General features: G+C 38.3%; 1 protein-coding gene across 4 annotated transcripts in view; it reads right to left on the bottom strand.

Annotated features, from left to right (window-relative positions):
* The window catches only part of HSPB11 (heat shock protein family B (small) member 11), a 35,455-nt gene extending 9,181 nt beyond the window's left edge, over positions 1-26,274 (bottom strand). The window contains exons 1-2 of one of the 4 annotated variants that reach the window (XM_045983703.1): positions 26,210-26,274; positions 11,604-11,715 (exon numbers count right to left, since the gene is read on the bottom strand). In XM_045983703.1, coding sequence (XP_045839659.1) covers positions 11,604-11,701 — 98 coding nt within the window. In that variant the 5' untranslated portion in view covers positions 11,702-11,715; positions 26,210-26,274. Of the gene's footprint in view, positions 1-11,603; positions 11,716-24,100; positions 24,130-25,669; positions 25,760-25,805; positions 25,826-26,209 lie in introns of those variants that run through there. The other 3 variants (XM_045983747.1, XM_045983704.1, XM_045983826.1) reach the window with 3 other exon arrangements.
* Positions 26,275-26,321: the final 47 nt, after the last annotated feature.

The raw sequence follows: 26,321 nt of genomic DNA, 5'->3' as shown, positions 1-26,321 counted from the left end.
AAATAAAATCTTTAAAAAAAATAAAATAAAAAAAATCTGAAAGCAGAGAAGATATATTTACTCCTCTGTACATGTATTTATTGAAAAAAATCCCATGCAGTTCAAACCCATGTTGCTCAAGGGTCAACTGTACTTTACTATGTATTCTCGTCCTTTATGAGATATATGTATTCTGAATATTTTCTTATCTTTCCTTTTTCTTACTTATGTCTTTCAGTGAGTAGAAGTTTTCTTTTTGGTGAAGTCCAGTTTTATTACCTGTTTATGTTTAGTGATCTTTATGTTGAAGAAATCTTTGCCTACGTCACAGCTACAAAGGAACTTTCTGACTTTTTTCCTTGAAGCTTAGTAATTTTGGCTCTGAGTGGAGATCTATGATCCATCCTGAATTAACTTTTGGGTTTGGTGTGAGGTAGGGGTGGAGGTTCATTTTTATCAGTATTCCAACACCACTTATTAAAAGAGTTTCCTTTTCTTACTGAGCTGCCTTGGTGTCTTTGCCTAAAATTAATGGACTATAGATCGGTAGATCTGACCCCGTCATTTTACTCCATTGATCTGTTTCTATATCCTTAGGCTTCTGTTGAAAACTAATTGACCTTGTATATGTGGGTCTATTTCTGGGCTTTCTATTCTGTTCCATTGGTATGTATATCTATCTTTACAGAAACACCACACATTTTGATTACTGTAAGTTATTTTTAAGTCTTGAAATCAGATAATGTAAGCCCTCAAACTTTTTTCTTTCTCAAATCACTTTGAGTAGACTGGGCCTTTGCATTTCCACATACATTTCAGAATCAACTTGTATTTTATACTTTAAAGTATAAAAAAAGTATTTTACTTGTAAAAGTCAATTGAGAATTTGATCGTCACTGTACTGAATCAACAGGTTATTTTAGGGAGAAATTGGCACCTTAACAATATTGAGTTTTTCGATCATGAATGTAGTATATCTTTTCATCTACTTAGTTATTAAATTTTCCTCAGCAGCATTTTATGGTTTTACCTAAAGGTCTTGCATATCTTGTTAAGTTTATTCTTAACTCTCTTTAATGTTTTCACTGCTATTGGAAATGGAATTTTTTTAAACTTCAATTTCCAACTGTTTCCTGCTATTATATAATAATATAACTGATTCTTGCATATTGACCTTGCTAAATGTACTTATTAGCTCTAGTAGGCTTTTTAAAAAAAATAGATTCTTTGTTTTTTGTAGATTCCTATGAAACATTAATACAACCTGTAAACAAAGACAACCTTTCTTTTTTTAAAAAATGTATTTACTTGACAGACAGAGAATGTGTGAGCACAAGCAGGGGACGTGGCAGGCAGAGAGAAGCAGGCACCCCAATGAGCAGAGAACCCAATGTGGGGCTTGATTCCAGGACCCTGGGGTCATGACCTGAGCTGAAGGCAGAGGCTTATCCTACTGAGCCACCCAGGCACTCCCAATTCTATTCTTTTTTTTTTTAATTTTTTTTTAAAGATTTCATTTATTTATTTGACAGAGAGAGAGAGATATCACAAGTAGGCAGAGAGACAGGCAGAGAAAGGGGGAAGCAGGCTCCCCGCTGAGCAGAGAGCCCAATGTGGGGCTCAATCCCAGGGCCCCGAGATCATGACCCAAGCCAAAGGCAGAGGCTTAACCCACTGAGCCACACATGGTGCCCCTAATTTTACTCTTTCTAATCCTTATGCCTTTTATGTCTTTTTTTGGCCTTACTGCATGGGCTAAAACCTCTAAAACAATGCCAAATAAGAACAGTGAGAACAAACTTTCTTCTGTTTCCAGTCTCAGGGGGAAAGCGTTTATTATTTCACTACTAAGGTGAACATGTTTAGTAGATGCCTTTATCAGATTGAGGAAGTTCCCTTCTCTTCTTTATTTGCTAAGAATTATTATCATGAATGAATGTTGAATTTTGTCAAATGCTTCTTCATCTTTTGGGATGATCATGATTTCTCTCTCTTATTCTGACAATGCGGTGAGTTATACTCAACCTTGCATTCCTGTGATAATGTGGTAAATATGCCAACCTCGGCATTCCCAGGATTAATTCCACTTGCTAGATTCAATTTATAAGAATTTTTGTGTTTATGGGTGCCTGGGTGGCTCAGTGGGTTAAAGCCTCTGCCTTCAGCTTGGGTCATGATCTCAGGGTCCTGGGATCAAGCCCCGCATTGGGCTCTCTGCTCAGCGGGGAGCCTGCTTCCCCACTCCCTCTGCCTGCCTCTCTGCCTACTTGTAATCTCTGTCAAATAAATAAATAAAATATTAAAAAAAAAACTTAAAAAAATTTAAAAATTAAAAAAAAGAATTTTTGTGTTTATATTCATAAAGGATACTGGTCTTTAATTCTCCTTTCTTTTTTCCATTCTTTTCTTTCTTTCCTTTCCTTCCTTTTTCTTCCCTCATAATGTCTTTATCAGGTTTGTCCTGGTATCAGGGTCATGTTGTTCTCATGAAAAACAATTTGAGAAATGTTTCCTGCTCTGTTTGTGAAAGATTTATATTATTTTTTCCTCTAAATATTTGATAGAATTTAATTTATACAACAGATGCATGGCTACTCAAATTTTCTATTTCATCTTTTGTCATTTTTATAGGTTGAGTTTTTAAAGGAATCTGTCCACTTAAATTGTCAATTTATTAGCCTAAATTTGTTCTTTTCTTAAAAACATTTTAAAATTAAGGTATAATTGACATATAACATTTAGTTTCAGGTATATAACATAATGATTTGATATCCTAAATTTATCCTTGATAGTGACTTACTAGTCTTTTAGAAACTGTAGTGATATTGCTTTTTTCATTGCTGGTACTGGTGACTTACATTTCCTCTATTCTTTCTTGGTCAGTTTTCCTAGAGATTTATAACTTTCAATATTTCTTTCAGATAATCAATTTTAGCTTTGTTAATTTTTTCTAATTGTCTATTTTCTATTTTACTGATTTCTGTTCTTACCTTTATTATTCACTTTCTTTGGGTATATTTATCTAGCTTCCTACTGTGGAAATTTAACTAGTGGTTTTTAAAAATTCTTTTTTTTAAAAAGATTTTATTTATTTGAGCGAGAGAGAGAAAGAGAGAGAGAGTAAGTGGGGAAGGGACAGAGGGAGAAGCAGGTTCCCTGCTGAGCAGGGAGCCCGATGTGGGGCTCAGTCCCAGGACCCCAGGATCATGACCTGAGCTGATGACAGATGCTTAATCGACTGAGCCATCCAGGTGCCCCTAAAAATTCTTTTTAAGATAAAATATTTATGTTATAAAAAATTTCCCTGGAACCATCACTTTAGCTGCATCCACAAACGTGGATATATTGTGTTTTGTTATCATTTGGTTAGAAATATTTTCTTTTTTTTAAAGATTTTATTTATTTATTTATTTGACAGACAGAGATCACAAGTAGGTAGACAGGCATGCAGAGAGAGAGAGGAAAGGAAGCAGGCTCCCTGCTGAGCAGAGAGCCCGACTCAGGGCTTGATCCCAGGATCCCTGGATCATGACCTGAGCCAAAGGCAGAGGCTTTTACCCACTGAGCCACCTAGGCGCCCCAGAAATATTTTCTAATATACCTTGTGATTTCTTCTTTGACCAATGGGTTATTTAGAAGTGCCATGCTTAATTTCTAAGTTTCAGGGATGTCTTTCCAAAGGTCTTTTTAATATTTACTTGTAATTTAATTACATAGTGGTCAGAGAACAAATTCTTTTTTCTCCAGCTTTAGTGCAATTTAATCAATACACAACATTGTGTATATTTAAGGTATACAACATGATGATTTGTTTACATATATGTTGTGAAATCACGGCCATAATAAAGTTAATTAACACATCCATCATCTCACATGTACCATTTTTTTTCAATACATATTCCCTAAGGTTTTCATCTTTTGAAATTGACTGGCTTTATGGACCAGCACATTTTAGTGAATGTTTTAATGTAGACTTCTTCCATGTGCCACTGTTGATTATAGTGTTGTATAAACGTCAATTCAGTGGTGACTGACACGTGCAGATCACCCTATCTTTACCATGTCTTTACTATGTGTATCTTTAGAATCTTTGTCTGGCTGCTTTATCACTACTAAAAGAAAGGTGTTAAAATCTCCAACTATGATTGTGAATTTGTTTATTTCTTTGATCCGTCAGTTTTTATGTATTTTGAAGATTACAAGGTCAGTATACATTTAGGATTATTATCTCTTCCTGATGAAAGAATTCTCAAAACATTAAAAATGTCCCCTTTATCTCTGGTAATTCTCCTTACCTTACATTCTACTTTGTCTGATAGGAATATAGCCACAGCCACTTTCTTATGTTTAGTGTTAATAGGATACATCTTTTTCATCCTTTTATTTTCAACCTATTTGTGACGTTACATTCAAAGTACATCTCTTCCAGATAGCATATACCTGTGTGTTATATTTTTACCCAATCTGACAAATTCTGTCAATTTCTATCATTTAATTGAAGTGTTTAGCCCATTGGCATTTAATGTAATTACGGATATGGCTGGGTTTAAGTCTACCGTCTTGCTTTTCATGTTCCATTTGTCCCTCCAATCTATTTTTTTCTTATTCTATTTCTCTTTTCCTATCTACTTTTGACTGAATTTTTTTAAAACCTAAAATTCCATTTAATTTTGTGTGTGTGTGTGTGTGTGTGTGTGGTTATTTTCAAGGTCATAAGAACCTATGATAGCCATTTTACATTGAATTCCATTTTTGTGCCATTATTTTAATAAATTTTATATTTACATACATAGCATTTCAGAGTACAATGTGTTTTTTCCCATTAAGTGGTCAGTTGACTTTTTTTTTTTAAAGATTTGTATTTATTTATTTGATAGAGCTCATAAGTAGGCAAAGAGGCAGGTGGGGCGGGGGTGGGGGTAAGTAGGCTCCCCACTGAGCGGAAAGCCTGATGCAGGGCCCAATCCCAGGACCCCGAGATCATGACCTGAGCCAAAAGTAGAGGCTTAATCCACTGAGCCACCCAGGCGCCCTGGTCAGTTGACTTTTTTTTTTTAATTAAAAGAAAAAGAATAGTTTTTTTTACATTTACCATTTCCAATGTACTTAATTTCTTGCTATAGGTTTGAATTTCCATCTAGTATCATTAACACTTCAACATGCAGAACTTCCTTTAACATTTCCTGTGATACAGGTCTACTTGTGGGGAATAAAATGTCTCTTATTTCACCCTCATTTTTGAAAGATATATTAGCTAGATACAGAATTCTGAGTTGACAGGGTTTTTTTGTTGTTTCTTTTTTCAACATTTAAGGTATTATTCCATTGTCACCTGTATTCCACTGTTTGTGACACAAAGTCAGCTGCCACTGGTACTATTGTTCCCCTGTAGTTAATGTATTTTTTTTCATAGCTATTTAAAATATTTTTCTTTACTTTTCAGCAGATTACAGTATGGTCTCTTTGTGTGTATCCTGGTTGGGGTTTGCTGAGTTTCTTGGATTTATAAATTGGCATTTTTTAATAAGATTGGAGAACATTCAGACAAAAAGTAGAAACAACCTGAATATCCATCAGCTAATGAGTGAATAAATAAAATATGCTATATCCATAAAATGGAATATTATTTGGCAATAAAAAGGAATGAAGCACTGATATGTGCTATAACATGGGTGAACCCTGAAAACATGTAAGTGAAAGAAGGTATTTATAAAAGACCATATATATGATTCCATTTATATGAAGTCTCTGAACAGGCAAATCTATAGAGATATAAAGTAGACTAAAGAGTACCTAGGGTGGGTGGCGATGGGGAAATATAAGGTGATTGCAATGGGTCATAAGGTTTTTTGGGGAGGTAATGAAATGCCCTAAAACTGATTATGGAGATGACTGCATAACTCTAAATATGTTGGAAGCCAATAAATTGTACATTTTAAATGGGTGAATTGCACACTATGTGAATTATCTGTCAATAAAGCTGTTACCAAAAACAAAACAAAACAATACAGGTCCAACTCACAATTTTGGATTTTTTATATTATGCTTATTTATTTCATAATTTATTTTTCATTTATATGTATATGGTTTTAAGTTTTACTTATTCAAATGACTTTTAATTGCCCTCTGTTTCTCAGGTAATTTTAATGAACATGATCAATATAACAACATCACATAGTATGTAGAGATGTACTGGTTTTAAACATGACATAGGGGCAGGAGTGGCCTGGGTGGTTCAGTCGGTTAAGCATCTGACTCTTGATTTGGGCTTGGGTAATGATCTCAGGGTGGTGAGATCAAGCCCTACATCCAGCTCTGTGCTCAGCGTGGCATCTGCTTGAGATTCTCTCTCTCCCTCTGCGCCTCTCCGTGGTCACACACTCTCTCTTTCTCTCAAAATAAATAAATAAAATCTTTTTTAAAAGTGACATATATGACACTAATCAATTAATCTGTGACAAAAAAGGGAAGAATATGCAATGGGAAAAAGAGAATCTCTTCAGCAAATGGTGTTGGGAAATTGGTCAGCTAAATGCAAAAGAATGAAACTGGAACACTCGATTACACCACACCCAAAAATAAACTCAAAATGGGTTAAAGACCTGAATGTGAGACCTCAAACCATAAAATTCCTAGAAGAAAACATAGACAGTAATGTCTTAACATCTGTGGTAGAAACATTTTTCTAGATATATCCCCTCTGGAAAGGAAAACAAAAGCAAAATTAAACTATTGGGACTATACCAAAATAAAAAGCTTTTACACAGTGAAGGAAATCATCAAGAAAAAAAAGACAACCCACCAAATGGGAGAAGATATCTGCAAATGGTACAACCAATAAGAGGTTAATATCTAGTAGTGCCTGGGTGGCTCAATGGGTTAAGCCTCTGCCTTTGGCTCAGGTCATGATCTCAGGGTCCTGGGATCGAGTCCTACATCGGGCTCTCTGCTTGGCAGGGAGCCTGCTTCCCCCCTCTCTCTGTCTGCTGCTCTGCCTATTTGTGAGCTCTCTCTCTCTCTCTGTCAAATAAATAAATAAAAAATCTTAAAAAACATAAAATAAAAAAGAAGTTAATATCCAAAATATACAAAGAACTTACACAACTCAACAGCAAAAAACTTCAAATAATCCAATTAAAAATGGGCAGAAGACATGAATAGACATTTTTCCAAAGAAGACATACAGATGGGCCTAACAGATACAGGATCAACATCAGTAATCATCAGGGAAGTACAAATCAAAACCACAATGAGGGGGTGCCTGGGTGGCTCAGTGAGTTAAAGCCTCTGCCTTTGGCTCAGGTCATGATCCCAGGGTCCTGGGATAGCGCCCTGCATCAGGCTCTCTGCTCTGCAGGGAGCCTGCTTCCTCCTCTCTCTCTGCCTGCCTCTCTGCCTAGTTGTGATTTCTCTCTGTCAAATAAATAAAATATTAAAAAAAAAAAAACCACAATGAGAAACCACCTCTTGACAGGATGGCTAAAATCAACAACACAAGAAACAAGAGGTGTTGGCAAGGATGTGGAGAAAACGGAATACTCATGCACTCTGGGTGGAAATGCAAACTGGCACAGCCACTGTGGAAAACAGTATGGAGGTTGGTCAGAAGCCTAAAAATAGAATCACCATATGATCCAGTAATTCCATCACTGGGTATTTACCCAAAGAAAATGAAAAAACAAATTCAAAAAGATACATGCACCCCATGTTTATTGCAGCATTATTTACAACAGCCAAGATATGGAAGCAACCAAAGTATCCATCCACAAATGAATGGATAAAGAAGATGCAGTGTATGTATAGTGGAATAATACTCAGCCGTCAAAAAGAATGAAATCTTGTCATTTGCAACACATGGGTGGAGCTAGGGAGTATAATACTAAGTGAAATAAGTCAGAGAAAAACAAATACCATATGATTTCACTCATATGTGGAATTTAAGAAACAAAACAACTATGAAAAAAAAAAAGACAAACCAGACTTATACAGAGAGAACAAACTGGTAGTTGCCAGAGGGGAGGTGGGTGAAGAGGTGGGTAAAATAGGTGAAGGGGATTAAGAGTATACTTGTGATGAGCACTGAGTAATATAGAGAATTGCTGAATCATTACATTTTACACCTGAAACTAATATAACACTGTATGTTAATTATACTGGAATTCAAAAAATAAACTAATTAATAAAATTTTATTGACATATAATTGAATTCTCATAGTTAGGTATAATGAAGTCATAAAAACAATAGTTTTCTTTTAAAGATTAATTAATTTTAGAGAGAGCACGCATGTGTGAGTATGGGGGTGGGGAAAGGGGCACAGGGAGAAGGAGAGTTTCAACCAGACTGCACTGAGCATGGAATCCAACACAAGGCTTGATCTCATGACCCTGAGATCACAACCTGAGCCAAAATCAAGTATCCAATATTTAACCCATTGTGTCACCCAGGTGCCCCAGTAGTTTTCGTTTAAATATAAAGCTTTACATGGGGCCCCTGGGTGGCTCAGTGGGTTAAAGCCTCTGCCTTTGGCTCAGGTCATGATCTCAGGGTCCTGGGATTAAGCCCCACATCAGGCTCTCTGCTCAGCGGGAGGCCTGCTTCTCCCTCTCTCTTTGCCTGCCTCTCTGCCTACTTGTGATCTCTGTCTGTCAAATAAATAAATAAATAAATAAAAAAAATATAAGGCTTTACAGCTAATAACTGTTTAACATCTATTATCTCATGTGATTTTTTCCACAACTTTGAGGTAGTCAGGGAAGGTGGTGTTATCCCCATTTCTCAGATCAGAAAAGTGAGGCTCAAAGAACATATCCTTTTAGTCCAAGGTAACATATATAGTTCACTTAACCAGGAATTTTAACTGTAAATCTAGTATTATACATTACGCTGAAAGGACTAATTCTCTCTTACTATTTTTTCTCTTAACTCTTTTTTTTCTAATGTAGAACTTCCTTTCTCCTTTTTCATTAACATATTAAATACCGAAGGGCAAAAGTAGAGTCAAAGACAAGTAGAAATATAATCACTTTAAATCTTACTTCTGTGGAAATTGAGAACTATCTAATGGGGGCATTTTTAGGGTACTGTTTTCTCCAAATAATTCTATGGTTACTTCCATTTAGACAAACCAACTTATGAGCAGAGATTAATTATTAATACCTACTATATAAAGTCTAATTGTACTTGTTCGAAATGCATAGACATTAGGTCTCTGATGTGTTCTGTTATCAGGTCAGTAACTACTTTTATTCTATATAGTTTTCTGTACTAAGGGTTATGTCCTTAATCATTCATTAATAAGGACTTGTCTTTGGAAACATTTCTATTTATTTTTTAAAAATTTTAAAAGAGATTTTATTTATTTGGGAGAGAGACAAATAAATAAAACTTATTTATTTGGGAGAGACAGATAGTAGGGGGAGGGACAGAGGGACAAGTGAACTGCCCGCTGAGCCTGAGGCCTAAGATGGGGCTCGATTCCAGGATCCTGAGATCATAACCTGAGTCAGAGTCAGACACTTAACTGACTGAGCCACCCAGGTGCCCCAGAAAGATCTCTATTTCTGAAAACAACTTAAGGTAAATCTCCTTATATCTGCATATGATCACACAGTTTCCATATTAATTTCTCTACTCTTGAGGCAGAATGGGATAAACAGGTATTACCTGAATTCCAAGAAGTAAAAAACCAAGGATTAAGAGGCACAGGCTAAAAAAATGGATGTTAAGTTTTGGATTCAAATCTAAAGTTTGAGTTATCATAGTATAGTACCAAGAACCCCAAACTGGGACTTAGAAGACATGAGGTTAATATTGATTCCACCACTTGGTTATCTATGTAATTTTGAACTAGCCATCTTTATCTCCAATTATCCTTTTCTTCATCTTTACAATTAGGTTGAAAATACATTTTTAAAATATTTTGGGAGTGCCTGGGTGGCTCAGTCAGTTAGGCGTCTGCCTTTGGCTTGAGTCATGATCTCGGGGTCCTGGGATCAAGCCCAGAGTCAGGCTCCCCGCTCATCTGGGAGTGTGCTTCTCCTTCTCCCTCTACATCTCTGTCTCAAATAAATAAAATCTTTAAAAATAAATAAATAAATAAACAAAAACATTTTGCCTCCTATTTTCCAAGCTTATGGTGAAGGTCACATGACATAACATCTGTGAAACTATAAAGCCCTATTCAAATTAAAATAATACGTATATATACATGAATATATGGTTTGTGTAATGTGTATATGCTCAGCTACTTTCCAATATTAATTGTATTTGACTGATATTTGATGATCTAATTCAACAATACTCAACTATTTTAAGACATTCTAAAGTCAAAGATGAGTGAGTCATATCTCTAACTTCTAGGAATTCATAGTTAAGAGAGTACACAAATATTAAATAATTAATTATACAATAAAGGGATAAAAAGGTAATAGATGCATACACTAAATTCTTTTAGAGTCTGATGAAAAGGTACACTAATCCTACATGACGCCAAAGGGACAGATGTCAGAGAGGAGATAACAACTAGGCTTATAGGAAGGGGTTAAGTTGCTAGAATTTTATCCAGATACATGGAATTCACGATAGAACACAAAAATGCCACAAGATCTGTGTTGTAACTGGCTCTGCCTTCAGCAGTTAAAACTAGCACTTGACCTCTTTAGACTTCTCTTACCACAACTCTAAAATGAAAGGTTTAGGTAAGTTAAATTTCTAAGTCCTTCCAGCTCTAAAATTATATGATTTTATAAGTCAAACTCTGGTCATTGTAGAGATACCAAGAAAGAGAAATCAAGAGAGTAATAAAATAGTCACAACTATTTAAAAAGGAGTTTTTCCATTAACTACTTTTTCTTGGAATTTAAAAGCCTGAGAATGATATTTATCTCTACCTTGAAGAAGCTGTAGCACAGTAAAGACAGAAAATTGGAATGAAATCAACAAGCTGAGAACCAGACAATGCAAGTAGATACCAGGAAGTCAGGCCTTCAGTTAAGCAAAGATATTGCTCAGACCACTAAGGAAATAGGCAATAATGAGAAGTTATAATGTTTTTATTCCTATTTACTAAAAAACTTGGAATAAAATCACAACCAGATATTACAATGTACTCTTCCTTAAAATGAGGTAGTTGTTTAAAGTTTTGCCTTGTTAAACTACTTCTTAAAAAGTATTTGTATAAAAGGTTGGTTTAAAATTTATAAAGAAAAGAATCAAAAGCGGGCAACTGGGTAGCTCAGAGGATTAAGCCTCTGCCTTCAGCTTGGGTCATGGTCTCAGGGTCCTGGGATCAAGTTCTGTATCGGGCTCTCTGCTCAGCGGGGTGCTTGCTTCCTCCCTCTCTCTCTGCCTGCCTCTCTGCCCACTTGGGATCATCTCTCTCTGTGTGTCAAATAAATAAATAAAATCTTAAAAAAAAAAAAAAAGGATCAAAAGCCTAAATATGCACAACTGAGTTTGTTTCAGGAATGGTACCAAAGGTAGATACTATTAAGTAATGTACTTCACCAATCATTTATTAAACTATATTTAAAAGTTCTAGTTGCTGTAAAGCATAGTCCCAGTACTGAAGGGGTTCACTGAGCTAATATCAAGACTTTAAGGAAGAAAAAATAGTAACTCTTACCCATCAATCATATTTTCAGGTGGGTGTTTTTCATCACTTGATGTAGCTAAAATCACTTCAGTCCCCTCAGAGCTCAAACACAGATCAATTTTTCTCATCTTAAGGTGTTAATCTGCAAATAAAACAATAATAACAAAAGCAAATTCTTGATTCTCTGAACTTCATCTGAGAAAAGGGAAAGAGAAAGCCTGTTGCCTAGCACACAGCTTAACAACCAAGCTATTCAACAAGTGGGAGGGACTCTAACATGGTTATTTATATAAGTAAACCTCTAACCTCCCCCAGGACTAATCTGTAAGATAATGATTATTTCCACTATTCTACTCCACAAAACAAGATACTGAGTACTTGGGGTGCCTGGGTGGCTCAGTGGGTTAAGCCTCTGCGTTTGGCTCAGGTCATGATCTCAGTGTGCCTGGGATCCAGCCCTGCATCTGGCTCTCCACTCAGTGGGAGCCTGCTTCTCCCTCTCTCTGCCTACTTGTGATCTCTCTCTCTCTTGAATAAATGAATAAAAGCTTTAAAAAAAAAAAAAGACACTGACTAACTGACATCATTATTCTAAAATTAAAAGTCCTCAATAATGATACAGAAACAGTTAAAGGATAAGGTAACATGATTAATGGATAAGTTTTTAAAAATTATTTATATCATTCTATTTCTTTTTTTTCTTAAGATTTTATTTATTTATTTCACAGACAGAGATCACAAGCAGGCAAAGAGAGAGGGGGAAGCAGGTTCCCTGCTGAGCAGAGAGCCCGATGCGGAGCTTGATCCCAGGATCCTGAAACCATGACCCGAGCCAAAGGCAGAGGCTTTAACCCACTGAGCCACCAGAAACGCCCCTGTATCATTCTATTTCTGAAATTTAAAAAAAAAATTGGAACATAAAAACATATTTTTGTGACTTTTTTTTTCTTTTTTAAAGTAGGCGCTACACCAAGCACAGAGCCCAACTCGGGGTTTGAACCCAGGACTGTGAAATCAAGAGTCAGAGGCTCAACCAATTGAGCCACCCAGGTGTACTACGTGACTGTTTATCCAAACATTTATCAACTGAAGTAGCAAATAATATTATCCACCTGTTTAAAAATATCTTACCATCATTATTTTTGGAGCAGAATGTAAAATAAGAGAGAAAACAAATTTTGTTTATTTTTAAATTCTGAATTAGTCACTTGGGTCATGGATTTAAAGACATTTCTATTGCATGGTAATATTTTGAGTTTAATAAAAATATCCTGAAAAGATAAGGACCTTGGTGGATTAGACAGAGAAGGCAAGAGAAGACTCTATCAGATCTCATTCACCTTTCTCCTTGATCTGGTGGTGACAGGGCCCGGGCAAATATATAGAAGCAAAGTGACTGTAAAAGTCGTATCTATAAAGAATTAATGGACAGAGAGTGTTTGGAAAAAGAAGTCTTCCAATACTCTTTATACCCCAGCCTCTGGCTAATATTTTAAAAAATGAAACTATTTCAAATAAATAATCAACAAAGTACAGAGACTATCACATATGTTAAGCAACTATGTACTCACTCCCTAGATTTAATAAATGTTAACATTTTTGCCTATTTCCTTCCTTGTCCAGAGGTAATAGCTATTCTGAAGTTAATATCTCTCCTTGCTATATTTTATTATACTTTTATCAAATATGTACCCATAAATGACATGTACTGTCCTTTTAAAAGTTAGATGATTTCTTAGGGGCACTGGGTGGCTCAGTACGTTAAAGCCTCTGCCTTCAGCTCAGGTCATGATCTCGGGGTCCTGGAATGGAGTCCCACATCGGGATCTCTGCTCAGTGGGGAGCCTGCTTCCTCCTCTCTCTGTCTCTGCCTGCCTCTCTGCCTACTTGTGATCTCTTGTCAAATAAATAAATAAAATATTTAAAAATAAATAAATAAATAAAAGATGATTTCTCAGTATATATATCCTTATACTACTTGCTTTTTTCATTCAATATTATGTTTTCAAGTTTTTTGCTTTTTTTTTTTTTAAGATTTTATTTATCTATTTGACAGACAGAGATCACAAGTAGGCAGAGAGAGACAGGAGAGGAAACAGGCTCCCTGCCAAGCAGAGAGCCCGATGCGGGGCTCGATCCCAGGACCCTGGGATCATGACCCGAGCTGAAGGCAGAGGCTTTAACCCACTGAGCCACCCAGGTGTCCGTTTTCAAGTTTTTATTGTGTTGATACATGTAAATCTATCTTATTCACATTAACTGCTGTCAGGTATTTCTCCATTTCTGTAACGATGAATATTAAGGTGTTCCAGTTTTTTGCTGTTATAAACAAATTTGAAATGTATATCTTTGTGTATATATCCTTAGCATATGTGGGAGAAAGTCTTATGATAAGAGTACCTTTCTTATGTGGTGCTGTTTACTTATTGCAGGTGAACACTGATTTCAGATCATAGAAAATTGGCAGCTAAAGCAAAGAAGACAACCATATTTAATTAGGTATGATTTCACTGTTTCTTAAGACAAGGCATCCTATAAGAGCTTAATAAAAATGTCATCAGGAGGGCTAAAAAAAAGAAAGAGTACCTTTCTTTACAGAAGTAAAATTGCCGAAACTTAGAATCAGCATATCGGGGCACCTGGGTGGCTCGGTGGATTGGGCCGCTGCCTTCGGCTCGGGTCGTGGTCTCGGGGTCCTGGGATCGAGCCCCGCGTCGGGCTCTCTGCTCCGCGGGGAGCCTGCTTCCTCCTCTCTCTCTGCCTGCCTCTCTGCCTAATTGTGATCTCTCTCTCTGTCAAATAAATAAATAAAAAATCTTTAAAAAAAAAAATCAGCATATCTTCAAGTCAGTAATTGATCAATTTGATCTCGAAATTTTAACAATTTACATTACCATCTATAGTGCTTGAGAGTTTCTGCTTCCTCATATTTTCACCAACTTGGTATTATTAGAGGTTTTGGCTTTAGCCCATCTCATTGGTGTGAAATGATATCTCGATAAGGTTATAATTTGTATTTCCATGATTATTAGTGAGGTTGAATACTGTTTCATATGATTATGAGCCATTCAGGCCTCTTTTCCTGTTATTTGCTTTTCCTCATCCTTTGTTCATTTTGATACTGGGGTGTTTTTTATAAATTTTGTCCGTTTCTTTTTGATTTGTAGGAATTTTTTAAAATTTTTCATTTATTTCTTATAAACATATAATGTATTTTTATCCCCAGGGGTACAGGTCTGTGAATCGCCAGGTTTACACACGATTTGTAGGAATTTTTAAAAATAAAATCTTCTGGTTACAAATTCTTTGTTGTATGTGTTGCAAATCTCCTCTGTAGCTTGATTTTTCCTTTTAACTTTGTTTTTTTGTTTCTCCACCCCCGCACACTTTTTTTTTTTTATTACTGAACTAACATACATAAAGAAGAGAACACAAATCAGAAGTATACAGAGCAATAACTTTTCGCAAAGTTAACACACCCAGGTAATCACCAGCCAGGGTAAAGAAACAGAATATTACCAGCATTTGAGAAGCCATCTGTATGCCCCTCCCAATCACTTCCCTCTCTCCTTCCCAAAAGCAGCACGGTCCTTTTTTCTAACAGATTAATTTTGCCTGAAATGTGTATATATAGAATCATACAGCTTGCACTCATTTGCATCTGGTTTCTTTCACTCATCATTATGTTTTTTTTTTTTTAATATTTTATTTATTTGATAGAAATCACAAGTAGGCAGAGAGGCAGGCAGAGAGAGAGGAGGAAGCAGGCTCCCCGCGGAGCAGAAAGCCCGATGCGGGGCTCGATCCCAGGACCCCGGGATCACGACCCGAGCCGAAGGCAGAGGCTTCAACCCACTGAGCCACCCAGGCGCGGAGTCACAGAGTTAAAGTGCAACTAAGTAAAGTCAAATTACTACCCAGCCCCAACCCATCTCAACCCCTAATAAGATCAAAGAAACCATCCCCTAAGTGGAGCTTCGCAGGAAACTGGGTATATGAACTGAAAAGCAGAGAAAGATTTATGTGGTCTTGGTTACTTAGGTCTCAAAGCCCTGATGGAGGGAATTGATCTCTCTCCCAAGTATCTGCAATCAGAGATAAACTGAAGCTATTTAAATAAAACCAAACCTCAGTCAGATCCCTAGGAGGAAGTGATCTGCCCCTTTTCCTGGCTGTGAGGCAAAGAAAATGGTGTGTTCTCTCTGGGAAAGGGCATTACCTACTTCAGTGTCTATTACTCTTTTTTTTTTTTTTTTTTAACATAGAATGTATTATTTGTTTCAGGGGTACAGGCCTGTGATTCATCAGGCTTACACAATTCACAGCGCTCACTATAGCACATACCCTCCCCAATGTCCATCATCAAGCTACCCCATCCCTCCCACCCTTCTCCCCTCCAGTAACCCTCAGTTTGTTTCCTGAGATTAAGAGTCTCTCAATCTCGGGGCACCTGGGTGGCTCAGTGGTTTAAGCCTCTGCCTTCGGCTCAGGTCATGATCTCAGGGTCCTGGGATCGAGCCCCGCATCGGGCTCTCTGCTCAGTGGGGAGCCTGTTTCTCCCTCTCTCTCTGCCTGCCTCTCTGCCTACTTGTGACCTCTCTCTCTGTCAAATAAATAAATATATAAATAAATAAATAGAGTCTCTCAATCTCCTTTTGTCTCCCTCTGTGGTTTGTCTTGTTTCATTTTTCCCTCCCTTCCCCTGTGATCCTCTGTCTTGTTTCTCATAATTCTCATATCAGTGAGATCATATGACAATTGTCTTTTTCTGATTGACTTATTTCACTTAGCATAATAGCATCTAGCTCCATGCACATCGTTGCAAATGGCAAGATTTCGTTTTTTGATGGCTGCATAATATTCCAGGTCTATCATTCTTTTAAACATAACATTCAATGTACAAAATCACTTCAGCAGATCTATAGATGACCCAAGTATTGGAATTAGTGAAGACAGCTACCAAGAGTTTGTTACATAATTTAGTGAAAAGACGGACAAAATGGGAGAATAGAAAGGGAATTTTAGCAGAGAAATGGAAACTCTAAAAAAGAAAATGAAAATTCCAGAACTGAAAAGTATAGTATCTCAAAAAAAGAATTCATTAGTGGTACCTGGGTGCTCAGTGGGTTAAAGCCTCTGCATTTGGCTCAGGTCGTGATCTCAGGGTCTTGGGATTGAGCCCTGCATCGGGCTCTCTGCTCAGCGGGGAGCCTGCTTCCTCCCTCTCTCTCTGCCTGCCTCTCTGCCTACTTGTGATCTCTGTCAAATAAATAAATAAAATCTTAAAAAAAAAAAAGAATTCATTAGATGGACTTAGCATTAGACTGGACTCAACATAAGAATGGGTCACTGGGGGCGCCTGGGTGGCTCAGTGGATTAAGCCGCTGCCTTCGGCTCGGGTCGTGATCTCAGGGTCCTGGGATCGAGCCCCGCATCGGGCTCTCTGCTCCGCAGGGAGCCTGCTTCTCTCTCTCTCTGCCTGCCTCTCTGCCTACTTGTGATCTCTCTCTCTCTGTCAAATAAATAAAATAAAAAATTAAAAAAAAAAAAAAAAAAAAAAAAAAAGAATGGGTCACTGAACTTAAACATAGGTCAACAGAAATGATCCAAAATGAAATATAGAGAAAAAAATGAAAGTAGCAGAACAGAGCATCAGATACCTGTGAAACACTATCAAACTATTTAGATATACATGTAACACATAAAGAGAAGAGAAAAAGAGTAGCTTAGGAGAAAAATCTGAACAAATATAGGTGAAAATTTTCCAAAACTATGAAAGACATAAACCTGAGATCCAAGAGCTCTTGAACCCTAAGTTGGATAAATGCCACAAAGAAAACCCCACTTAGACACATCTTCATCAATTGCTGAAAATTAAAGAAAATATTTAAAAATATTAAAAATTAATCAAAGCAAAAAACATATTACACCTAGGAGAACAAGAATAAAAACTGTCTTCTCATCAGAAAACAATGGAGGCCAAAAGACAGTGGAATGATATCTTTAAAGTGCTAACACACAAAATTTAGAATTCTACATCCAGCAAAAATATTCTTTGAAAATGAAAGCAAAATAAAGGCATTTTCAGGCAAACAAAAGATGAAGTATTTATCAGTAAACACATGCTACAAAAAAATATTAAAGGAAGTTCTATGGGCTGAAGGGAAATGATTCCAGGTTGAATCCTGGGTATATGGAAAGGAAGAGCACTAGTAATAGTACAGGTCTTGCTAACATAAAAGACTTTTAAAAATAGCAATGAATGGTAGGGATTTAATAGATGTTTAACAGATGTAGAAATAATAAATACAATAATAGTACAAAAGTCAAAAGGAGGATAAATGAAACTGTACTTTTTGTATAGTCCTTTTATAAAGTTCTTATGTTGAACATTAAGTGACATAATATTTTTTTTTAAAGACTTTATTTATTTAGACAGAGAGAGATCACAAGGAGGCAGAGAGGCAGGCAGAGAGAGAGGAGGAAGCAGGCTCCCTGCGGAGCAGAGAACCCGATACGGGGCTCCATTCCAGGACCCTGAGATCATGACCTGAGCCGAAGGCAGCGGCTTAATCCACTGAGCCACCCAGGCGCCCCGTAAGTGACATAATATTAATTCAAAGTAGACTAGGATGTTAAGGATACATGTTGTAATCCTAGGATTAGGATAAAGTCACCACTAAAAGCCATAGAACAAAAAGTTATAGGAAGGCCAACAGAAAAGAAAAAATGAAATATCATAAAAATACCTGATAAATCTGAAAGGCCAAAAAGGAGAATAAAGAGAAACAGAAAATAAACAGCAAGAAGATACTTTAAAACACAAATACATTATTCCATTAAATGTTAATAAACTAAACATTACTTAATCAACTGAATTTAAATAAAGCCAACAGATACCCTTTCAAGAGACACACTGTAGGGCGCCTGGGTAGCTCAGTGGGTTAAGCCTCTGCCATTGGCTCAGGTCATGATCCCAGGGTCCTGAGATTGAGTACGGCATCCGGCTTTCTGCTCAGCGGAGAGCCTGCTTCCCCCTCTCTCTCTGCGTGCCTCTCTGCCTACTTGTGATTTCTCTATGTGTCAAATAAATAAATAAAATCTTAAAAAAAAAAAGACACACTGTAAATATAATGACAGACTGAACCTAAAAGGATGAAATAATAAGTCTTAACATCTGATAAACTCCTCTACTTAATTTTCAAAATTCTATGCTCTGTACCTTAATTATTAGAAAGATTTTTAAGCTCAGGAAAAAAACTTTGAGATGTTGATTGTAATTCAATTCCATTTATAAATTAATTTGGAGAGGATATCATGATAATGAGTCTTCAAATACATAGATCTTCATTTATTCATTTATCTTCTTCATATCTCCCCATTTATTTAAGACTTCTTTTAAGTTCTGAAATTATTCTCTAGTTTTCCCCAAACATATTTTCACCTTTTTTAGATTAATTATTAGATGTCTTATGGTTTCTGTTGCTATTGTAAATGGGATATTTTTTAAAATAACATTATTTTTTAAAAGTCTTATTCTTTATCATACAAGGAATATTTCTAACATTTCCCCATCAAACGTGATGTTCACTGAAGATTTTGCTAGACACTGTTAACCAGGTTATAGATTTCCTTCTCTTTTTGTGCTTTAGATTTTATTTTTCCACAAATAAACTGAATTTTATCAAATGTTCTTCTAACATTTCCTAAGATGGTTATGCAGATTTTTCTACAGGTTGATAATGTGATAAATTATATCAAGATTTTCTATTGTTATAGCATCCCCAGTTCCTAGCATGAACTCTATCTACATGGCCAACATATATTATCATTTTCATCCATAGTTGGGTTCAGTTTGCTAATATTTTATTTAGAATTTTTACAAGCATACTTCTTTTTTTTAATTTTTTTAATTTTTTAATTTTAATTTTTTTTTTCTTTTCGGCCTAACAGTGTTCACTGTTTTTGCACCACACCCAGTGCTCCATGAAACACGTACCCTCGCTAATACCCACCACCTTGTTCCCCCAACCTCCCACCCCCCGCCCCTTCTAGACCCTCAGGTTGTTTCAGAGTCCATAGTCTCTCATAGTTCACCTCCCCTTCCAATTTCCCTCAATGGCCTTCTCCTCTCCATCTCCCCATGCTCTCCATGTTATTTGTTATGCTCCACAAATAAGTGAAACCATATGATACTTGACTCTCTCTGCTTGACTTATTTCACTCAGCATAATCTCTTCCAGTCCCGTCCATGTTGCTACAAAAGTTGGGTATTCATCTTTTCTGATAGAGGCATAATACTCCATAGTGTATATGGACCACATCTTCCTTATCCATTCATCCATTGAAGGGCATCTTGGTTCTTTCCAGTTTGGCAACCGTGGCCATTGCTGTACAAGCATACTTCTAAATGAGACTGGCTTATAATTTTCCTTTGTTATTCAGTCCCTGTCTGTTGTTTTTTTTTTTTTTTTAAGGTTTTATTTACTTGAGAGAGAGAGAGAAAGAGAGGGTGTAAGGTGGAGTTGGGTCAGAGGGAAAGAGACAAGCAGACTCTCATCTGAGTGCAGGGCCGATGGGGTAGGGTCTTGATCTCACAACCCTGAGATCAGGACTTGAGCAGAAATCAAGAGTTGGATGCACAATGGATCGAGCCACCAAGGCACTCCTCTCTCTGGCTTTATAATCAAGACTGTACTCCCAACATAAATAAGTTAGAGAGCTTCCCCCTTTTCTAGTTATTGGAGCAATTTGTTTAAGACAGAGGTTATTTGATCCTGTAAGCCTGCTAAAATCTACTGGCAGGTAGATTCTTTTTACTATTTCAAATTCAACTGTTCTTTTCAGGCTTTCCCTATCACCTTGAGTCAATTTTGAAATATATATTTTGGGGGTGGCTGGGTGGGTCAGTTGGTTAAGTGCCTGCCTTTGGCTTGGGTCATGATCCCTAGGTTCGGGGATCGAGCCCCATGTTGGGCTCTTTGCTCAGTGGCAGCCTGCTTTTTCCTCTCCCTGCTGCTCCCCCTGCTTGTACCCTCTGTCAAATAAATAAATAAAATCCTGTAAAAAAAAAAAAAAATTTCTATTTTGTAAAAAATCCATTTCTTCTTAATTTTTGTATTTATTGGCATAAGGTTCATTTTTATTGTAATTTTAAAATCTAGTATGATAGTGTTAAAAGCCATGGTAAGACTGGTCAAAAAAAAAGGCATGCATTCTAACATTTTCTATTTGTGCCTCTTTTCTTGGCTTTTTTCTTGCATTTAATACTGTTGATACCAGAGAACTAGCGTTAGATGAACACTGTTAGCACATAATTTGACGTAAGACGGTAAATTCCTAGAAATACAGATTGATGAACTTGAATGTTAATTCTTAACAAAATTCTAAAATTATTAAAATATCATTATTAAAATGATAGCCCTGAAAATGTAAACAAGAGAGTAGTAGTACAATAGAAAGCAGGACTATCATTAGTTCACAAAAGTTATGCCAAACCTATACATTTATTTTTAGGGACATGTTCTGACTATTTCAACAAAACTTCAGACAAAGCTTCTCAAGATTCCATATGGACCATATGGAGAAATATAGGTTGGGTGACAGGCAGTACTTTAAGTAAATATTTATAACTCTTTGAATGGCTACGCTCAAAGAATGATGATTAATAGAACAAAATGAACTGTGGAAAACCTCTTGTCTGATGCCACTCAACATTTTTATTAATTAAAGATAGGAAAAGTAGGGGCGCCTGGGTGGCTCAGTGGGTTAAGCTGCTGCCTTCGGCTCAGGTCATGATCTCGGGGTCCTGGGATCGAGTCCCGCATCGGGCTCTCTGCTCAGCAGGGAGCCTGCTTCCTTCTCTCTCTCTGCCTGCCTCTCTGCCTACTTGTGATCTGTGTCTGTCAAATAAATAAATAAAATCTTTAAAAAAAAAAAAAAAGATAGGAAAAGTATTCTTATCAATTTTGCAGATGACACAAAGCTGGGATGTCAGCTAATATGGTAGATGAAAGAACTGACACACAAAAAGATCTAAGCAGGCTAGAAAGATGGGATATGATGAATAATATATTTAATAAGGGTAACAATAAAGGTCTGTACCCAGGCTTAAAACGTCAATCAAACAAGGATTGATTTTAATTGGGGTTGGCAAACTACTGTTTATGAGCTAAATTGAGCCTGCCACCTGTTTTTGTATGGCCCATGAGTTAAGAATGCTTTTTTTTTTTTTTTAATGATTTTATTTATTTGACAGAGAGAAATCACAACTAGGCAGAGAGGCAGGCAGAGAGAGAGAGAGGGAAGCAGGCTCCCTGCCGAGCAGAGAGCCCGATGCGGGACTCGATCCCAGGACCCTGAGATCATGACCCGAGCCGAAGGCAGTGGCTTAACCCACTGAGCCACCCAGGCGCCCCAAGAATGCTTTTTATTTTAAAATGCTTTTTTGGGGCGCCTGGGTGGCTCAGTCATTAAGCGTCTCCTTTTGGCCCAGGTCATGATCCCAGAGTCCTGAGATCAAATCCCACATTGGGGTTCCTGCTCCACGGGAAACCTGCTTCTCCCTCTCCCACTCCCCCTGCTTGTGCTCCCTCTCTCGCTGTGTCTCTCTCTGTCAAATAAATAAATAAATAAATCTTTGAAAAAAAAACTTTTTAAAATTATTTTGTGATTAATATCACAAATGTTCAAAATAGAAAAAGGACTAGAATTTTTCTTTTACAATTCCTGATCTCTTTTGAAATATTTCAGCCAATTCTTTCAACTTTCTCCATGTAATAACTTTTTGTTTTCCTCTGACAATATTAAACCTGACAATGTCCTACTTAATATATACTACCCAGAACTGATGTAGTATCTAGATATAGATCACACTATTAGCACATAGCATTATAATAATAGTTATATGTTTGTCCATCTTTCTTGACTTTGATCTTGAAGGCAAGAACCAAGTTTTAGTCACCACTATAATCTTAGGTTGTAATCATCTTTGCATAACTAGCAAGCACAGTGCCTGATCCTTAGTTGGTATCTAAAATTATTTTGTGAAATGTGAAGGTTATATGAAATTATATGAAATCCATACTTCGGTATCCATGAATAGTTTTTCCTTTTAAAGATTTTATTTATTCATCTGAGAGAGCGAGCCAGGGAGAACACAAGCAAGGGAAGTGACAGAGAGAGAAGCAGACTCCCCACAGAGCAGAGAGCCCGATGTAGGGCCCGATGCGGGGCTCGATGTGGGCTAGATCCCAGGACCTAAGATGAAGGCAGATGCTTACCCATCTGAGACATCCAGGCACCCCTCCATGAACAGTTTTATTGGAACTTTGCCATGGTCATCCATTTATACATTGTTGATGGCTGCTTTTGTGTTATAGTGACACAGGAGCTTTGATAGAGACTATAAGGCTCATAAAGTCTAAAATTTATTATCTGGCCTTTTACAGAAAAAGTAAGAAAGCTGACCTTTGATCTAGAGGTGTAAAACATAAAGGTTTTGTTCATTAAAAAGTCACACTATAAGGCAAGAGTGTACTGTATTTGCCCCCAAAAGTAAAAGAATATAATCTTAGATTACATTAACAGAGTTAAGGAGGAACTACATGCATCAGAATTTTTAGATATCAGGGCACCTGGGTGGCTCAGTCAGTTAAGCATCTGCCTACGGCTCAGGTCATGATCCCAGAGCCCTGGGATCAAGCCCCATGCTCAGCAGGGAGTATGCTTCTCCCTTTCCCTCTGCTGCTCCCCCTCAAATGAATACATAAAATCTTTGGGGCACCTGGGTGGCTCAGTGGGTTAAGCCTCTGCCTTCAGCTCGGGTCATGGTCTCAGGGTCCTGGGATCAGGCCCACGTCGGGCTCCTTGCTCAGCAGGGAGCCTGCTTCCCCTTCTCCCTCCATCTGCCTCTCTGCTTACTTGTAATCTCTATCTCTCTGTCAAATAAATAAATAAAATCTTTAAAAAAAATACATAAAATCTTAAAAAAAAATTTTTAATTTTTTTAAAGGATCAGGCACTGTGCTTGCTAGTTATGCAAAGATGATTACAACCTAAGATTATAGTGGTGACTAAAACTTGGTTCTTGCCTTCAAGATCAAAGTCAAGAAAGATGGACAAACATATAACTATTATTATAATGCTATGTGCTAATAGTGTGATCTATATCTAGATACTACATCAGTTCTGGGTAGTATATATTAAGTAGGACATTGTCAGGTTTAATATTGTCAGAGGAAAACAAAAAGTTATTACATGGAGAAAGTTGAAAGAATTGGCTGAAATATTTCAAAAGAGATCAGAGAGAAATGTAATTAATATCACAAATGTTCAAAATAGAAAAAGGACTAGAATTTTTCTTTTATAATTCCAAGTGGGAGAACTGAACTCAACAAACTTTTAGCAGGAAGACATCAAAGATAAAAGAACGTACTGGCAAAGTAAAAATTTTAAGTCTTTTCCATCCCTGAAAGTATCCAAGAAGAGTACATGATAATTTATGGAGGAAACTAAAGACAGGATACCTGCATTGGTTCTTTTAGACTGGATCAAGTTCTAGGAAAGACAGAGAAGACAAGTTGAAGGCAATGGGTTCTATCCTGTGGTTTTCAAGAGGACTGGGGTGATTCTGCCCCCCAAGAAAATTTGACAATTTGAAAGACAGTTTGGCTGTTACAACTTGGAGGGGAGGTGTGTGATGCTATTGGCATTTAGTGGGCATTTCCGGAGGCTTTTAAATACCCCCACAACAAAAAATTATTTAGCCCAAAACGTGAATACAGAGGTGGAAAAACCCTATGGTAATATATTTGGGCGTGCAAATGTGGGGGTTGGAGACTCAGGGAGAGAACTTGCTCTCAGTAAGTTATATTTTAGGGAAAAAATATCAAGCACTGATGTCGAGTATAAGAATAAGGAAAAGAATATGTCAAAATATTCCGTTCTTTCCTTGCCTCACATTCTTAGCATCTAAATTGTCTTAAGGAAGTCAACACGTACTTTAACACAAAACTCATTTCGTACCTCCTATATCCATCAGTATCCTTCCTATTTCCTCTCTTGGGTGCTCATTATTTAATGGCAGAAGTTGAGCTCTTTTTAAGGTTCCTTGTTTATGGTTAATGAGAAAGAGGCAAACCAGCCCCAGAGAAACCCACAGAGAATGCTGCTTCCACAACTCCAAGGTGCAGGCTTGTGCACACTCTAACCAACACCCCCGCAACCTGGGATAACTTAACTCTAAATAAGTACACACGTATTCCCTCAGGGCCTAGATTACTAAAGGGGGTGCACTCTGGGGTGCCCTCCTTGTCATTTTTCAAGGCCCCTGACCCTGGACAGCCCTGTCCCAGAGCCACTGAGCTACCCTTTCATCTCCAGGTCACATGCCCGTCCTGGTCCTTTCTGAAAACCTCCAGGGGTCAAGTCCACAGTTCACTTTATCCCTGACTTGGTACTCTCCACATGACTGATTGGGAGCTTTTATGTAAATTAGAAAACGGCCACGCTCTGTCACCCAGGGCCCTGGCCTACAGCTTGGTATACCACTACATATACTGTGAAATGAATGGCTTTGGACCGAGATGGGTTTGGGACAGAGGCGAGGAGGTGGTGTCAGTGACCAAAGCCATTCATTTCAAGACCTCCGAGGGTCCTAAGCATTCAGGCTACTGGACGCCCCACCCCAAATTACATAAAATACATTAAATGAACCCACATCCTACATTAACTATAAATCATTATGTATGGGTTATGTAGCAGTTGAAAGGTTACAGTTTGGTAGACCTTTTAATTCCAATCTGCAATTGTTTTTCCCTTTTAAACCATTATTTCGGGGCTCAAAAAAGTTCGTGGACTGGCACTGATGTCTCTAGGACTGAGGGAGAGAACAGATCTGCGTCGGAGTTCACCCATCCGTCTCCCCTCGAGCCGCCACTCAGCGCCCTCCCGCCGTCAGCCTCCTCACAACCCTCTCCACCAGCTCCCCGCACCGTCGGTCCGGTCCAGCTAGGCTCCCACCTATCCCAGCGCGGGCCCAACCCACCCCGCCGCCCCGCCGCCCCGCCGCCCCGCCGCCCCGCCACCCCGCTCGCCTGCGCCTCCCGTTAGCTCCAAGCGCACGGACTGTCCGGAATCCGGATATCCCTTCCGCTCCTCCCCGCGAAGCGCGTCCCTGCTCTTAGCTCCGCCCCCACTCCCGGCCTCCTAGGAGTCCCCGGGAGCGCGCACCTCTCCGCTCTAGCTTTTCGCTCCACCACACCCGCCGACCCCGCCCCCGCAGCCCATCCCGGCCCTCAGCCCAGCCCCCGGGGCGCGCGCCTATCCCGACTCCCGGCTCTTCGCTCCTCCCCGCCCACAGGCCCCGCCCTGCGCAGCCCGGCCCGGCCCTCAGCCCCGCCCCCAGAACGCGCGCGCCTCTCGACTCGCGGTTATTTGCCCCACCTCTCCCGCAAGCCCCAACCCTATGCTCTCCTTTACTTGGTGGGTTGAAGTGCATAGCTTCACCTTAAAGCCTTTTCCCAACCAGATGCCTGAGCCTGCACCGTCTACCCTCCCCCACCTCAGATCAATGCCAGGGGCTTGCAGAACCCAGGGGACCCACCCCCACGCGAGCACGCACGCGCAGTGCCCACCTCTCCCGGATCCGCGCCCTCCGCCCTCAGATCTTCTCCCAGGGCTCGGCCCCGCCTCCGGTCCGACCCCGCCCCATCTCAGCCCCGCCCCTCATGCCGGGTCCCGCGCACG

This window comes from Meles meles, chromosome 1 (genome assembly GCF_922984935.1).
Source record: "Meles meles chromosome 1, mMelMel3.1 paternal haplotype, whole genome shotgun sequence".
NCBI lineage: Eukaryota > Metazoa > Chordata > Mammalia > Carnivora > Mustelidae > Meles > Meles meles.
The sequence above is the reverse complement of the archived record's forward strand: the minus strand, read 5'-3'. Positions and strand labels throughout refer to the sequence as shown.